We start from the raw sequence: 17,832 nt of genomic DNA on the forward strand, positions 1-17,832 counted from the left end.
AAAAATTCATTAATGTACAGTACTGTGAAAGTTCCCAGTTCCCCAATGTTAATAGACTGGGGATGTTTGTTTTTCCATTTATATGTAACTCACATAGGTGTTCGTATAGGGCTGTTCGATATAACGATATATATCAGATGACGATATAAAAACACATGAAAGAGTATGCAGAGTGTTTACGGATGAGAAGCAAAAAAGAGCCGCCAGGTGCTAAAAAATAAACCTTAGACTCAAACGTTAGAACAGACGTTTCCCCGCAGCACGCTGTGTAATAAATACTCACAAAGAAAACGACGGCCGTTGCAACCTATGTCTAAAAATGTGTAGTTTCAGGCATCGGTTAAAACACTCGACTCCAGGTACACGACGCCCAGCTGGACACACTTCTGCTAGCCGAGATTCACAGAATTTACAGAAAATGTTAAATTTTTGTGATTTATATCGTTATCGGGACGATGGATGTTTTATATCGGGATATGTGATTTTTGGTCATATCGCACAGCTCTAGGTTCATAACGTTAAAAAGATCTGAGAACCTTTAGATTATGGCTGCTGTTTCTTGGGACGGAGAGTTTGTAGTAAGAAATTCCCTCACTACTTAGTTGTCTCTTCGTAATTTGCAGTAAAGAGCCCTCTATTGAATCATGCCTTTAAATCGGTGTGTTGTTTTTAAGTGCAAACGTGTAGAGCAAAGGACACTATTGTTGTCACTGAGTTCACTTGCTTGTTATTTCTTTTGATTGATTAAGAAGTTTAAATATGGGCACGCACTTGTACTTCCATTATGTGCCTAATTTGACATGTTATTTCATTTTACCCAACTGGCAGTCTGATGAACAACAATGTGATAATTGCATTGAATGTTAGGCATTACTGGTGCTTGGTGGCACTGGTGTTTGTATGGCTTCCTAACTGTGTGGCATCCAGGACTTTGGAAAATCTGAAAGAGAGTTTTTGGGTAAGTCGTATTACTATTTCAAGAGAGTGGGTGAATCACGATGAACAATGATGCAATGTTTTCCTTGTTAAATTTCAGTGACCAGTGAAATTGCCTTGGCAAAAATGCTTCGTATCAGTTCCTGAACTGGTGCATTGATATTCTTTTCTTGAGTTTGCAGACTTGCATCATTAATTCAAAGGGCAGATTGACATTCAGATGTGATTGCCTGCATCAGATTCTCTGAACACGTGTTCTGTTACAGTCATCCTGAAGTTTGTTTTGAGAATTTAAATTGAATTAGCCAGCTGTATTCACATGCATAATTAACACCCAGAACACTGAAATGGGTGCATGGGTACAGCAGTAACTGTTTATATTTAGGCATAAACTTTACTACTTGTATATCATTATCAAGTTTAGTAAGTCAATAATAGTTATGTTTCTAAAGTTGTTCAGTGCATGCAAGGATCTTTGACAAATGGAACTTTCTGTGAATTACAAATACACTAAACTACAAAAATAACTGAAGTGAGGCCACTGATGCACCACACCAACTGTCCTGTCTTCTTGAGTTTACAAACAGGAGTTGTCTGAAAGGAGCAGCAACAGTGATTTATTTCATTTTATTCATACTGCTGCATAGTGACAAAAATGTGTATTTGTTTAGTACCGTTTGATTTGTTCTTTGGTGTGCTGTATTTGCTCCATATATCACCTTGGGTTTGGAGAATAGGACTGAGATTATTTGTCAACTATCACAATTTGCTTTAATAGTTGTAGTGTAGTTAATCTTTAAATAGTGGACTTATGCATGTAGCATGGCTTATTATGGATGTGTAACAGCAAAGTGCTGTTACAGGAAGTGATAGTGAACTAGAATGAGAACGTTACCGTGATTCAAACTGGGGACATGCAGCATTTTCAGGATGTTGGGTCAAACAAAAGCATACTTCTAGGTTACAGCATGCAAACTAGGTGTTTCCCGTGGATTTCATTTAGTACTTTTTTTTTTTTTTTTTTTTGCTGTCAGTGATCAACTGCAAGAAGTTGTGACGACCATTTTTAAGACGGAGATTTCCTGTTGGAAGGCTGATTCATGAAGGTTTGCAAATAATTGCTGTCTAATTTAGAAATGCAGGCATATCACCAACACATTGCAATCAATCTGCAGTACGGTACTTAACTACTCCCAGGAAAAAGTAATTTGTTAATACTTAATTTTCATGTTACTCTGTAAAATAACCTGAAACGCATTGCCTCATAATTACCGGATAAGAATATAGACCTGAGGCTACAGTCTCACACACCAACAGAAATCCCTATCCTAATAATGATACACCTGCTTAAACGTAAGCAACACATTTATGCCATTTACATTTGTGTGTGGTTACCTCAAGCCATTGGCTTGACCAGTATCTTGATAATTATCTGTGTTGCTAATGTATGCCATTCAGAATTCTCTTTATTGTTATTTTTACTTAGTCATATTGAAGTAGACGTATATACATTTTGTTGGGCACCACTTGTTTTTCTGGATAGCCATTGAGTCTATGGGTGCTGGCTTAGATCTGTGCTATCAGCGTTTCTTTTTTAACTTTGTTGGTATCTTGTAAATAAGCAGAGAGGAAGTGTTTCTTTGTCAGCAAAAATGGTTTACTATGCATACACAGTTTTGTAAACTAAAGCAGAAGTAAGTTTAATATGGCTTACCTTATATAGTATGTACTTATAAAGTTGTATAGTGAGTTATTCTAGAGAAATTGTCACTTAAAAAAAATTGTAGTGTTATTTTTTAAGATTCTTGTTTAACTTATGCTATTTTTGTAACTACTGGCATTTTGTTAGCAATACAGACACAAAAATCTAAATTATTCCTAAAACTGTTGACACATGTGTCTGTTGCTTCCCAACAGTTTTCATTTCATTATATAATTTAATAAGTCTCTCTCTGAATATAATTCTTTTGTCTGCGCTATCATTAAAGTTACTTGAAGCTCTAGTCTCACTGCTTCCTTGTAGTGCCTATAAATAAAAAAAAAACAGAAAAAAAAAGAATGTGTCTTACAGCAAATACAGAAAACACCTGGGTGGCTTTAATTAAACGGATCTGTTTTTATTGCGTCATCTTTTTTAATTGGCTAACACTATTATTCAGTCTGGCATCAACTTATTGTTAGCATTGTTTCTCAAAACATAAACAAGACAAATGACTGATTTAACAGTGAGTCTGTTGCTCACTGTATGATAAGTGAGATTTCTGTCAATGCCAATCTGACTGTTCAGATGGATTTTTCATCCATCCATCCAGGGTTGGGTCACGGGGGCAGGAGTCTAAGCAGAGAAGCCCAGACCTCCCTCTCCCCGGCCACCTCTTCTAGCTTGTCTAGCTTCTACCAAGGCAACAACAGGCTTGCTGAGATATAATCCTGCCAGTGAGACATGCCTGGAACACGTCACTCAGGAGGCTCCCATTTTAAATAATAAAAAAAAAAAAGCTGGAAAAGTAGGTGGCAGTAAAAGGAAACAGCGGGAGGAACATTTTGCAACTAAACGGGTTGGTTTTGGATTAAGAACATAATTGGATATAAGGAGACCATCCCAGAGTTTTTCATTATAGATAGAGATGGGTAGAGGTTCACCAGTTTACAAATTGTTGAACAGTCTCAAAATAATGTTTCTCAAAATAAAATTGCTAAAACTTTGATTATCCCATTATCTACTGTACACAACATCACCAGAAAATTCTGAAAATATGGTGAAGTCTCTCCAAGAAACAAGGCCATATTGAATATGTGTGATCTTTTAGCCCCTAGGTGGCAGCGCATTCAAAACGGGTATTACTGTCATGGAAATCACTGCATGGGTTCAGGAACACTAAATCAGAAAGTGTCTGAGAAGACAGTTTGATGTGATATTCAAAAGTGCAGGTTAAAGCTCTGTCATGCAAAGAAGTCATATGTGAAAATGATCCAGCTATCTACTTTGAGCCAATGTGGAAAACTGTTCTGTGATCAGACGAACTGAAATCTGAAATTCCTTTTTTTGAAAATGTGAATGCCATGTCATCTGGACTAAAGAGTTAAGGGACCATCCGTATTAATGATGACTCAACAGCCTGCATCTTCAATGAAATAGGGGGTGCATTGGTGCCTATGAAATTGGTAGCTCTTATATCTGGGGATGTGTCGTCAGTGCTGATTCCTGATTGCTTATTTATTTATTTTTGCATATTTCTCAAACATTTCAAATCATCAACAAATTTTAATATACAGAAAGATAAAATGCAAATTTTAAATGAAGATTTCAATTATTAATGACTGTAAGCTATCAAAGTCATTGACAGCTGCTATTCTGGAAAGCCAGTGAACCACAGTGATTATCTGCAAATTGAGAACATTTCGAACAGTGGTGAACTTTCCCAAAAGTGGCTGATCTACCAGAATTACTCCAAGAGCACATGAATGAGTCATCCAGGAGGTCACAAAAGAAGCCTGAACAACATCTCCAGAACTGCAGGCCTCACTTGCCTAATCCATGCTTTTCTGGGTTCTCCATTGGGTCATAGTAGTAGTCAGACTCCATGCCACTGATTGGCTGATAAGTAGCGTCAGTTGATGAGTCATTGAGTGTCGTTTACGAAAATTAAAACCGCAATTTTTGAAATCCGGCGATTATATTTGAATCGGGGAAATTTTTTATGGAATGCCAGGACTGACATAATGAATTAATTAAATACACCATTAAATATTATCTATTAGAGCACTTCGCTCTCGCTCTGCAGGCCTACTTGTTGTTCCTAGAGTATTTAAAAGTAGAATGGGAGGGAGAGCCTTCAGTTTTCAGGCCCCTCTTCTGTGGAACCAGCTTCCAGTTTGGATTCAGGAGACAGACACTATCTCTACTTTCAAGATTAGGCTTCAAACTTTCCTTTTTGCTAAAGCATATAGTTAGGGCTGGACCAGGTGACCCTGAATCCTCCCTTAGTTATGCTGCAATAGACGTAGGCTGCCGGGGATTCCCCTGATGCATTGAGTTTTTCCTTTCCAGTCACCTTTCTCACTCACTATGTGTTAACAGACCTCTCTGCACTGAATCATATCTGTTATTAACCTCTGTCTCTCTTCCACAGCATGTCTTTATCCTGTCTTCCTTCTCTCACCCCAACCGGTCGCAGCAGATGGCCCCGCCCCTCCCTGAGCCTGGTTCTGCCGGAGGTTTCTTCCTGTTAAAAGGGAGTTTTTCCTTCCCACTGTCGCCAAAGTGCTTGCTCATAGGGGGTCATATGATTGTTGGGTTTTTCTCTGTATCTATGAAGCGCCTTGAGGCGACTTTTGTTGTGATTTGGCGCTATATAAATAAAACTCAACTGAATTGAATAATTAATTAAAATTGGAAATAGTTAATTGAATAAATATTTACGACTCTTAATTAATTAATTAGTGACACATTTAATTAAATATTTAATGATGTATTTATTTAATTTATTTTGGCACTATTGCCCCCTTCATGTCTCGCTTTGAAATCATTTTATCTGTCAGCGTCACCATCAAACTAAGGGGGCGCAGGTTACGCTGCCACTGCAGCTTCTCTAACATTTGATTGGTTGCCGTGCAAAGTAAGTCAATACAGGTTGATCCTAGATAATCTATTGCTTGTACGGACTTGGGGCAGCCAGGTATCCCAGAATGCATTTCAAATCACAGGCAGCAATGGTGGTGGTATAAAGTTTTAAAATACCCTGTTTTTCTGTCACCAACTACACTTTTAATAGTGTTTTAGCTGCGATTGTAGTGCCTAATCTTCACACGTCTGGTCAGGTTGTCAACATAGAACATGTTTGCAAAAGTACTCAGATTCTTTTCAGAGATGTCTCTAGCGCTGCTAACAGTCAGCATGCAGAGCTCACAGCCCCAGTGTTCCATCTTAACAGTTTTTTTTCTCTTTTTTTTTTCAGTTGTTTGTTTGTTTGTTTTTTATTCCACTCTCTGTGTTCCACATGTTGCATTCGCAGATTCTCATTTTCACCGAACGATCGTCTCTTTCCGCCTGGTCTTGTGTCTCTGTGCTATGGTAACATAAAGAATGAGCTGATATATTCCTCAGGACACCAGCGATCAGCTCAACAGGCCCTCAGTTTACCTGCATGCATCCTCCTCACCCGTCAGCTGTTTAACACCTGCTGCTAATTCAGGAAACATGCCCACGTTACCTGGTGATAGTCACAGTCGCAGCTGGTGCTCAATATGACGCAATGTCTTCACATTTTTCTGCACAAGATAAGTAAATATAGTATTTTTCCCAAGTGCAGGGCTGCTGGAGCTTGTTTCCCAACAGAGCCCTTTATAGGCGAACCAGCTTTATCAGCGACTGATGTCCAATCACCGGCACACAGCTTTGAAACATCACCTGAGTTTTAGCTCTCAGTGGTTAAACGCTGGACTTGATTCACTCAGGTTTTGTCTGTCGGGTTATTTTTACTTCACTGTTTTATTTACAACTGAGAAAATTGGTTTGGCTGAGGTGAAAGTTACGTTTCATAACTGCATAGGTTTACTGAAGTTTAATGGCTCACTGGCACATGTGTTAGACTGAACCATTCACTTTTCCTTATCTGGTGTGTTTTGGATTTTTTTTTATCAGTGAATTTTGAGATTTTAGACAGGGGGAGGGGGGGTTGGGAATGAGTTTTTTAGCAGTAGCTGGTGAGTCTTTAGCTACAGAAACAAGCCTGTTTGTTTTGTTAATTGTTGGCAGCCGAACTCGTTACGTTTTAGGTGTTGTTTGTTCTGAGCTGCTGCGTTGCTGACAAAGGAACACACGAACCCGACCAGTACAAGTTTGCAGGAGTGGTTCTTTTGGCTTTGGTCGAAAGTCATCTGAACCTTCGTTTTCTAAAACCACACTTTTTTTTTTTTGCCTCTGTTCTGTCTAAAACTGGGATCTTTATACGAGCGGCTTTGAGAAGTTCCAGCTCCATATCGCGACGACGGCATTCGTTCTCGGTGGCCTGACGTCGTTGCTTTAACAAATACTGTGTTTCAATTTCTTTCAAGTTTAGCCAAAGCACGTTTTTCTTTGACTGTCTCGTTATTATATTGGCAAAGTGCAATGCATTTGTCACGCCTTTTTTGCGCCTCTTCCATATGCTTTGCCAATAATATCACGTCAGCCTTCTTGCCAGCCTCACCCCATTCCCGACTTTCCCTTTGTTCGTCCTGCATTATCTCTTTCTTTAGCCTGATTGCGTCCTCCCAGTTGTTGTGGAGTGACTTGCACCTGGCTTTTCTTCAGCCTCCTTTCTTTGTTCGTGTTCAAGGTGTTCCACTAACGTTTTTTTTTCTCCTGTTGCTCCTTTAACGTGATTTCTTTTTTAACTTCTTTAAGGTTATTTTTCCTTCTAATTTGCTCTCTTTGCTCATGAAGAACCGCGTATGCTTCAAGGGTTCTTAGATTAGCGTTGTGCTGATTATTTTGAATTAATATGTCGGATATATTCATTCGCTCGCTAATTTTTAGTTCTTTTTCTTTTCGAGCTCTCAGTTTTTTAAGCTCTGTGAATACCTTGTTTGGCATTTGAACCGAGGACGTTTGGAGGGCTTTGTTGAAGTTTGGACCATCGCGATCATTAGCTCTAGCATAAATGTGAGACATATTTAATAAAGGTTGACTTTCACTGGTATTTTAGACTTTCAGCGGTATTGTTCACTTGTGTAGAAAGTATAGCGTCGCTGAGGCTCTATTTAGGCCTTTGAGCTGAGCCTAAGCCCCGCCCCCTGTGCTGTTAATAGATGGTGGGCGTGGAAAGGATTTTGGCCTGATGCGCCAAAAATTAGTTTGTTTCTTTATTCAACTTTTGAACAGTGATACTCTGTCAGTACATATTCAGTAAATGCAAATTATTTACATGGCAGTCCACTTCAGGCATAAATCTAGACCCCTAGATAAAACATTATGGGTCATTCCCACAACCCACAGCTTTACTGTGTTCCAGCAAAGTATCCAATAGCAGTGACAACTCCTCCATAGTAACAGGTGGGATTTTTCTTTTTTGAGGACGGCTCCTTTTACCTTTCAATACGGAGGGTCTGTTTATGTTTTGATCAAGAGCCTTTATTTGGGCAGCTGAAGAGGAGAGGTCTATCTTATGGCCAACCTCTGGCTGTATCTTGGTCATATTACACAGCAAAACCCAGTATGCAGGTTCATCTGTAACAGTCCTTGTGCCTCAGATCCGCACTGTTGCTTCTACATTAAACAGAAGAGCAGCAACATGGCTGCAGGTCTCCACGACTCCGGCCATACAGGTGCAGTGGGCAGCTTCAACCTTTCCTGTGATGCTCACAGTGACCTATGGCTGCAATGCTGGTTCATTCAGTCTTCAGAAAATGAACCTAAAGTATGTAATGCAAGGATGTCATCACTTTCAAGATGGAGAAAGCATAAAGTGACAATTATGAATCACTTTATATTAGAGCTGGGCGATAGAACGATAACGATATGTATCGCGATATAACTTTTACTCGATAGAGAAATTAAGCTATCGCGATAGACCTCGCCGCTCTTGTCCTCAAAAAAAAAGAAAAAAAAAAGGTCAGCCAATCCAAATTAAGTAGCGCAGAGCCGCAGCGTCATGGCCGCAGCGTCACGTCGCGTGACTTGTTACATACAGCACAAGTGCCAAGCCGCACGTGTGTTTGTTTGGGAAGCAGCCAGCGGGTAATGGAGCCAGCGCGTAATGGAGGAAATGAGTGTGCCGACTAGAAAAATCAACCGAGCGTGACCGAAGAGAAAACAGATGATGGTTCCAATGCCGGAGAGATTGTCAAACGGAAGAGCCATAGAAGTTCCGTAGTGTGAAGGTATTTCGGCTATTTCAAGTCTGACAAAAATAGAGTAGCGTGCACTGTAAATTGTGCCGAAAGCAAGTCTGGAAATACAATAAACTGGTGCATGCGTCACACTGCGCCACGTTATTGTTTCGGTGAAATGAATTTCTACAATACTGTTACTGTTAATTCTACTCTCTGCAGTGTTTAAATGCTTACATATACACACAGTTACTGTCCCTCCACACTTACGACTCGGTTCTGCTTCTGTGCCCCAGCTTTGTTTACTTTTTCCCACCGAGGCTTCTAGACTTCTGATTGGCCAACATTTAGGCACGGTTAGGAATCTAGCGCCACCTGCTGCTTTGGCATGTTCATAGCAGCGTTTTCCTTCATTTCTGCCTTTATGTGTGGACGGGATTATTTTTTAAAACGAAAATGGAAAATCTCCGTTTTCAAAAATACCCGTGTACGTGTGGACGTAGCCTCAGTCTCTGACTGGAAGCGCTAATTCGTCATTCGGCTTTTGTCAGACTAAAGTAACTGTTAAAACTGTTTGAAAAGCTCACCTATACAACAAGGAGAGATTGAGAATTTCCTTTTAGTTCTCAGTTTATTTGATATTGACAAAAGTTAGTCAGTTTTGTCTGTTCTTCTGTAAAACAAACTAAGATTTATTTTTAGAATTAATATTTTGTTTCTAAGTGGAATTGACAATTTAGTCTGTTTCGTTTGTCCTATTTTGAAACTTAAACGCTTTAGCGGCTGCCTTTTGTGTAGTTTGCAATATTTGCCTTTATTTATCTGAAAAAGTCTCATGTTCCTTAAGTACATCTACCCTGTTGAACTTATTATGGGAAATAAATATTTAAATAAAAACAAGCTGCTGATTATTTCACATTTTACTTGTGAGCAACGGCACATTTAAATCTTACAAATATAGTTATTTGGCTTATATCGTGATAGATATCGTTATCGCCTGAAATGAAAAAAACATATCGTGATATGAAAAAATCTCATATCGCCCAGCTCTACTTTATATGATAAGGAGATTCTGCAGGTCATTACTCAATGTATAAAACTAAAATAAAATTTATTTTTAGTGACACCGGATAAAAACATGGAAGCAAGATGTATAATTAGAATTACTTACAATAAATATGAATAAATTATTGCAATTTCTTTAACCATAAAGAATAACTAAATCCTTCAGGACAATGTCACATGAATGCACTGAACTCACTATGTTATACACCTAACAGAGCCTCCACACGTTCTCACTGTAATTTCCCCCTCATGACTGAATTTATGTTTGCACTAATTTGAATGTTTGGGGGAAAATCAAACGCATTTCACTCGCAGTACTCGAGCTGACTTACCTTTGTTGGAATGACGACTTGTACGCGCTGACTCCACAGACAAGGTACGAAAATATCTCAGGCTACGTCAATAGCGGTTGGTCTTCAGGGTTTCTACTCCATGGCCATATTTCATACAGGTCCACATTTCCAATGCACGCTATTTCTGCAAGTACCGCCGCTTCGCCTCTGGACGCAATTGGTCTCTATACAGCAGGGGTGTCAAACTCAAATACACAGTGGGCCAAAATTCAAAACTGGAACAAAGTCGCGGGCTAACGTTAATATTTATTGAAATATATTTATTCCTCCAGATATAAGAATGAATCTTTTGTTATGGACTCAAACACGTTTTGCTGAAAAACTGAATATGGAACAAACAAAGATTAATACTAAACAATATATATATATTAGCTGTATAATACCAGTAGGCCAGCTCTGATAGTAATTTGGTGTGGCTTCGCGGGCCAAATGTAAGTAGGCTGCGGGCCAAATTTGGCCCGTGGGCCAGAGTTTGACACCCATGCTATACAGGGTGGGCCATACTTAAAAGCAGCTCAAAAGAGAATGGACTGTACAGGGTGGGCCATTTATATGGATACACCGTAAGAAAATGGGAATAGTTGGTGATATTAAAGTCCTGTTTGTGGCACATCAGTATATGTGAGGGGGCAAACTCCTCTAGATGGGTGGTGACCATGGTGGCCATTTAGAAGTCGGCCATCTTGGATACAACTTTTGTTTTTTCAATAGGAAGAGGGCCATGTGACACATCAAACTTATTGGTAATGTCACAAGAAAAACAATGGTGTGCTTGGTTTCAACATAACTTTATTCTTTCATGAGTTATTTACAAGTTTCTGACCACTTATAAAATGTGTTCAATGTGCTGCCCATTGTGTTGGATTGTCAATGCAACCCTCTTCTCCCACACTGATAGCAACACCGCAGGAGAAATGCCAGCACAGGCGTCCAGTATCCGTAGTTTCAGGTGCTGCACATCTCGTATCTTCACTAGAGATGGCAAGATACCAGTTTTTTATGTCCGATACCGATATCATAAATTTGTATATCCGATATGAATCCAATAGTGTTTTTTTTTTTAATCAATAAAACTTTTTTTAAAATATCTTGCTGCATTTTGTATAAGTTCATACTCAAGTTTAAATAAACAACAACACTAAAGCTATTCTGCTATACCTGTATGCAAAAAATACACTGCACCCAAAATATTTCATAGTTCAGCAATACTGATCAATCTAATAAACTTAAACCTACTCCAGCCTTCCTATTCTGGTATTTTAAAGAGTACTTAGCAGAAATAGTAAGCAACCTAACTAATAGGGTTGCAAACTCTCAGCAAAAAAAACAAAACAGGGAACCCCCCCCCCCACCTCATGATTCTTAATTGACGTAATCAACTTTAATTTGATGCAGTGTGGGGGAAAAAAATGCACAGAAATAAATTATTTTTCAAAAAAAAAAAATAGATTCAACATCTTTCTTCAACAGAATTGCAGACTGCACAGATGGTATCTTCCCAAACGAAAAAGTACTATAGCTTGCTAGGGTATATTGGACTTAATAGTTACTATATACAGTAATGGACTTCTATACACTTTACATCAGATTAAAACTTTGGGTGTAAGATTCAGATAATTATTTAATGAAAGCTAGACATTTTAAATGAGAATAAGAAAGAAAAGTATGTCTTTCTGCCCCCTTTTCCCTGTTAATGCCCTATCGGCCCCCCTGGCTATACTTTGCTAGATCCGCCCCTGAACAGTTACCAGCCGTCAGCTACGTAGAAAGGGATCCTGGTGTAGAAAGTAGGGGTGCAACGATACACAAAATTCGTGGTTCGGTTTGATATTTTTTCGATACAAAAGAAAATGTTCATGCCTTTTTAATTTGTCATTTATTAAAATTATAAATATATATTTTTATTCAAAAGTAAAGTTTTTAAATTTAATGTTGCTGAAACAACAAAGTAATAAAAAAATATATATATCTGATTGAGGAATCACTCATCTTTGAAAAAGAGAGTTTATTACAGAGAAATGGCTCTTTCCAAAATAAAAGCTATACTATACGCTTCTTCTGGGCTATATTCTCAGGAGCATATTAAACATATCAGGTCCCCATAAGGAGAACCATGTGCTAACAGCTGTCTAAATGACTCGGGTAAAGTTTGTAGCATCTGTGCTTGTTTTTGTCTGCTTCCACTTGTCTTTGCACTAGGATGATGTCGGAGTAAATGTGCAGTCATATTCGTTGTGTTCCCACTAGTGCTGTCAGCATTAATATCATTGAAATGACGTTAACGCCACAACACGGCAAATCTCCGTTAACGAGCTACCGCAGATCGCCCCATGCGTGGGGCTGGACGGCCAACACATTAACGAGCTAACTGCGCTAACACACTAGTTCCCACCAATGTAATTGAGCATTGCATGGCACATCCAACATACTGTTTTATTTTAGTACATGATGCGCTTACCTTCAGAGTCATGCTTCACATGAAGACCAAAATAGTTCCAAAGGCCAGATCTGAATGAGGGTGGGGGAGGTTCAATTTGCCATGTTGCAAGGAGAGCTTAACTTGTGTCTCGCTAGCTTGCCCTGCGCTCAGTGAATCTGCGTTCGACTACTCCGCCTAGGCTGCACTGTCGAGCACAGATCCACTGAGCGCCCAACACAGACAGCATCGTCAGAAGGAAAGTTGATAAAATAAATTAAAAATTTTGTATTGTTCGATACAAATGCGTACCGAACGGAAAGCACTGTATCGAACGATTCAATATCGATACAAGTATCGTTGCACCCCTAGTAGAAAGTAATATTAAATAAATTCTAAAAATCAAATTCAAATTCAAATTTTAAATTTGTACACAGTCATACACAGTACGATATGCAGTGAAATGCTTGGACAACTGCTCGTGACCTAAAGAAAACAAAAAAGGAAAAGGCTATGAATAAGATAGGAAATAAATATGAAAAATTAAAAAGGGTAAATTTTACTAGGAAGGAATAAAATATAAATTAAGGTTAAAAAGGAAATAACTCTACAACACAAACTAGAATGAAGGGTAAATTTAACTGGGAAAGAATAAGATAAAATATATAAATTAAAGTTGAAAATAAAATGACTGTACAACAAAATACACAATACACAATATAGAACTATATAAGAATGTATGAAGAAATATAAATAAATATATACACAATAACAGCAGCTGTACAAGTATTAACTGGAAATGAAGAATATAGTGACCAGTGTTGTGCAATCCACATTAGGTCTTCTGCAGTGCAAATATGCTTAAAGTGATTATCAAGGTAAAACGTGCTGCTGTTGTTCAGCCGCTGGTTTCTTCTTTCTGGTGCAAAGTGGGCCAAAAACAAAGAAGAGAGACGGACTCGCGACAGAAAAGCTGATCATTAAGCAGTTTCATGATTGAAGTAGCAGCAGGAGAGGGAGGGAGAGAGAAGAGGCACTCGCTCCATATATCGGTTGTTAAGCTTAAAGCGGGAATGCTTTACAAACATTCAGAGATGAACTTACACACTTGCTTTATTTCTCTCTGGGATCACTTCCTCGGAGATGAAATGCCGGTTTGGTAGCGAGGCTGCAAATACACACAGCTGCTCTATCACGTGAGCACACTGCTCCGACGTACTATGGTTATGGGCTGAGTTACACCATGTCGCAAGTTTTGTGAGGTGCTTTTTTGATATTTAATGGATCGGATTACATTTTTTATTTCTCTCCGATATCTGATCCAGTAATTTACGTCAGTATCTGACCGATACTGATACGTAATATCGGATCGGTCCATCTCTAATCTTCACACCATAGAAAATTGCCTTCAGATGACCCCAAAGATAAAAGTCTAAGTGGGTCAGATCGGGAGACCTTGGGGGCCATTCAACTGGCCCACGACGACCAATCCACTTTCCAGGAAACTGTTCATCTAAGAATGCTCGGACCTGGCACCCATAATGTGGTGGTGCACCATCTTGCTGGAAAAACTCAGGGAACGTGCCAGCTTCAGTGTATAAAGAGGGAAACACATCATCATGTAGCAATTTCAAATATCCAGTGGCCTTGAGGTTTCCATTGATGAAGAATGGACCCACTATCATTGTACCCCATATACCACACCAAACCATCACTTTTGTTGTTCCAACAGTCTTGGAGGGATCCATCCAATGTGGGTTAGTGTCAGACCAATAGCGGTGGTTTTGTTTGCTAACTTCACCATTCACATAAAAGTTTGCCTCATCACTGAACAAAATCTTCTGCGTGAACTGAGGGTCCTGTTCCAATTTTTCGTAAGTTGTCTTGCGTTGAAATCTGCTGCAATGGCCCGGTTACTGCGTTCACCAGATATCAACACAATTTTGATCCGCTCCTCACGTGTTAACCTCTTCGACATGTCAATGGCTGTGAACAAAGAGAAACCTGTAAATAACTCATGAAAGAATAAAGTTACGTTGAAACCAAGCACACCATTGTTTTTCTTGTGACATTACCAATAAGTTTGATGTGTCACATGGCCCTCTTCCTATGGAAAAAACAAAAAACAAAAGTTGTATCCAAGATGGCCGACTTCTAAATGGCCACCATGGTCACCACCCATCTTGAGGAGTTTGCCCCCTCACATATACTAATGTGCCACAAACAGGACTTTAATATCACCAACCATTCCCATTTTATTACGGTGTATCCATATAAATGGCCCACCCTGTACAGTCCATTCTCTTTTGAGCTGCTTTTAAGCATCTTTCTTGTAGTCGTCGTTCCAACTCAGGAACCTGTTTTGATTTGTGGACCTGGAAAATAGCGTCGCGCTCCCACAATACATTGCGGCGTGACGTCAACTCCAAAGCCCTGTTAGCATTTCTATTCAGTCTACAGCTTGTATAAAATGTTTTTCTATCTATAAGTTATCTTTAATTTTTTAATTTATACACCTTTAATAAAGTCTGTAATAGTCTGTTTGAAATGTGATGTTAACAAATTTATTGCAATCAGCATTGTTGTGATACTTAGGTTAAATTCTATTTAATGACATATTTAACACCAAGTTAGTTGCTAGTAAAAGGATAAACACTCAGAGCTGATACTAGTCTCTTCTGGTTGTTAAGTTCACTAATGTTAATTATTGATATAAGCAAAAGACAATTTGTTGCTAGATGCAGTAACATTATTCATTAATGTATTATTATATATAATTATTGTCTGCTCCACTCTCCCTTTTTCTTCTTCCTTTTTTCACTCTGATCATAACTGATCTTTTCATTAAGTGGCTCTTTTTGTTTTCATTTGGTTTGGTTAACCAGAATGATGCACACCACTTACAACAATCCTGCTGTCATTGCAAACTACACTACCTGGGTACTTCAAGAAGGTGTCTGTCTTGCTTGCTGGCTAGCAGAGTCTACGAACATGACCATCTGCCATTACAAAAAGCCTGTCAAAGAACCTCCCCTTACATACTCCTAATCCTCCTAAAGGCACACAGATGTGTATAAAATATTTCCAAGTCTTCCCTTAGTGGACACACTTGTAAGAAGTACATCCTGTGGCTGGGTGAGCAGGTGTTGATGGTACAATTTATAAACTATAATTTTTCTTTAAGACTGGGGTTGTTAGTGCTGAGAGGGAATAACTCAGAAGTCAGTAATGATGCCATTTAATTTATGTTGGACACAAAGATGAGTCCTCTACACTGGTGCTCACATCATGTTTGTAATTGTTACTTTCTTGTCCTTGACAGAGTTATGTTTAGTTTGCTTTAGGGGCATGGATTTTTTTTCACTGTGATGCGCTCTTACATTTATAGAGAAGAAAGAAGTCACCCAGAGTCTGGAGAACTACACCTCCAAGTGTCCTGGTGGAATGGAGATTATCACCCTTCCTGATGGCTTGAAGCTACCTCCAGTGCCCTTCACAAAGCTCCCTATTGTTCGGTAAGGTGGCAGTCTAGTTAATGTTACTCCAGCGTGGCTCGATTTCTTTCTTTAAAAAAGAAAAAAAGAAAAAAAAAAGTAAGATGTTGCCTCTCCAGTGCACATTTTGTCACAACAAAATAAGTGAAATGGATCCACATTGGTTTATGCTTTCTGTCTGGAGAGACTGCTGTCCCTGAAGTTAAACTGACTTTTTGTTATACTTTGATCAAGTGATCCCTTCACTTTATGGTTTGATGGTCAGACGCTTGAGAGATGAGTTACAATGTTTTAAATTAATGTTAATTATTGCCACACTGCTTGCAATAAAATTAGATTAGTTTAGCCTTTGTCTCCCCTGACAGAAATTTGTCTTGGACAAATGAGTGGGATATCGCACATAAAATAGCATAACATTAAATTCACACACACACTCATAATTTTGTCATTGAAAAGTTTAACTGATAATTGATGATTTACCACATACTCTTCAAATATGCGCTTCAAGGGGAGACGAATGGCGCAGACCAATTGTCTTTCCGGTCATTTAATCAAATTTTGAATTGTCCTATAAATTAGTAACATAATGCTTTTATCCACATCATAAGCCCTAAGCTTTCTTTAAAAAAAGTTATTCAAGCACTGACTGATTCGTTAACAAGCATACTTCATATGGTGTAACTGACAGTCATTGAAGTGAAGGAAACTTTGGCGAATGTCTAAATACTTAACTGTTGTCACTTCAATTTTTTCTCCACTAATTCAAAGCAGACGGTGAGCTCCTGTAGGTATCAGCTAATTTCATTGGTTTTAGTTTCTGCACCACCACTGCACAGTCCCTTTCCTTATTTTTTTATTGTTTTTATAAATAACTTAAGATTCAGATATTTCTGATTCCTGCAATTGTTTGTGTATAATGTAAGGAGTGGAGTACACACTTTCTTCAAGTTCCTGTACTTTTTTTGTTTTGCTGAACTTGTAACTTTTAACAACGAATAGTACCATAATTCTCTCTAACAGTGTGCTCTAATAAATATGAATGTTCATCACAAACACTTTGAAATACCATATATGACATAAGCAGTTGTAAATAACTTTATTTAAAAGGTTGCCTAGATATTGGGCGACGCGTTGAGGGTGTTGAAAGCATTATATAAATGCAATCTATTATTATTATTATTATTATTGTTATATTGCTGCCATGTCAAATGATCATTAAGGAACTTTAAACCTTGAATACTTGTGGAAAAATACGGTAACCCATGCCACTGTTTCTTCGTCGATAGATCTGTGAAGCTCCTTAATCTGCCCGTCAGTCTGCGGCCCCATAAAGTGAAAGGCCTGCTGGGACAGAATATATCCAATGCTAGCCCTTTCATCTACTCACCAATCATCATGCACAACAGAGGAGAGGAGCGTTGTAAGAAAATAGGTAAGTCCAATTAGGATTTTAGTGAAGATGCCACCGTGTTGGGTCATAGTTGAAGTGTCCAAACCTGGTTTCAAAAGCGAGTCAATCCACATAGACTCCCATAGATGTTTCCAGTCTGGTACAAAAGCTGTGAAATGGTGGGGACTGGTAACCCTCAAAGTGAGGGGCACGGCTGTTTTGATTGGCAGTTATGCTGACATAAGCTGCTGTCGCTGTTTGTGGTGCCTTTTGGAACATTTGAATGGAATTATCAGACAAATAATCTAGCTTTTAAGTCTTAGTCAGTTCCTGATCCAAAATCTTCTTCTGTTCCCAAAATCAAAA

The 17,832-nt window shown here is 38.7% G+C and overlaps 1 protein-coding gene across 4 annotated transcripts in view; it reads left to right on the plus strand.

The window, feature by feature from the left end:
* Window positions 1-17,832, plus strand: part of trappc9 (trafficking protein particle complex subunit 9) — a 232,402-nt gene that overhangs the window by 27,821 nt on the left and 186,749 nt on the right. For all 4 annotated transcript variants that reach the window (XM_080296224.1, XM_026155948.2, XM_026155951.2 and 1 more), the window contains 2 exons: window positions 15,971-16,097; window positions 17,363-17,508. In XM_080296224.1, coding sequence (XP_080152350.1) covers window positions 15,971-16,097; window positions 17,363-17,508 — 273 coding nt within the window. The remainder of the gene's footprint in view (window positions 1-15,970; window positions 16,098-17,362; window positions 17,509-17,832) is intronic.

The sequence above is a fragment of the Astatotilapia calliptera genome, chromosome 22, assembly GCF_964374335.1.
Source record: "Astatotilapia calliptera chromosome 22, fAstCal68.1, whole genome shotgun sequence".
NCBI classification, from domain to species: Eukaryota; Metazoa; Chordata; class Actinopteri; order Cichliformes; family Cichlidae; genus Astatotilapia; species Astatotilapia calliptera.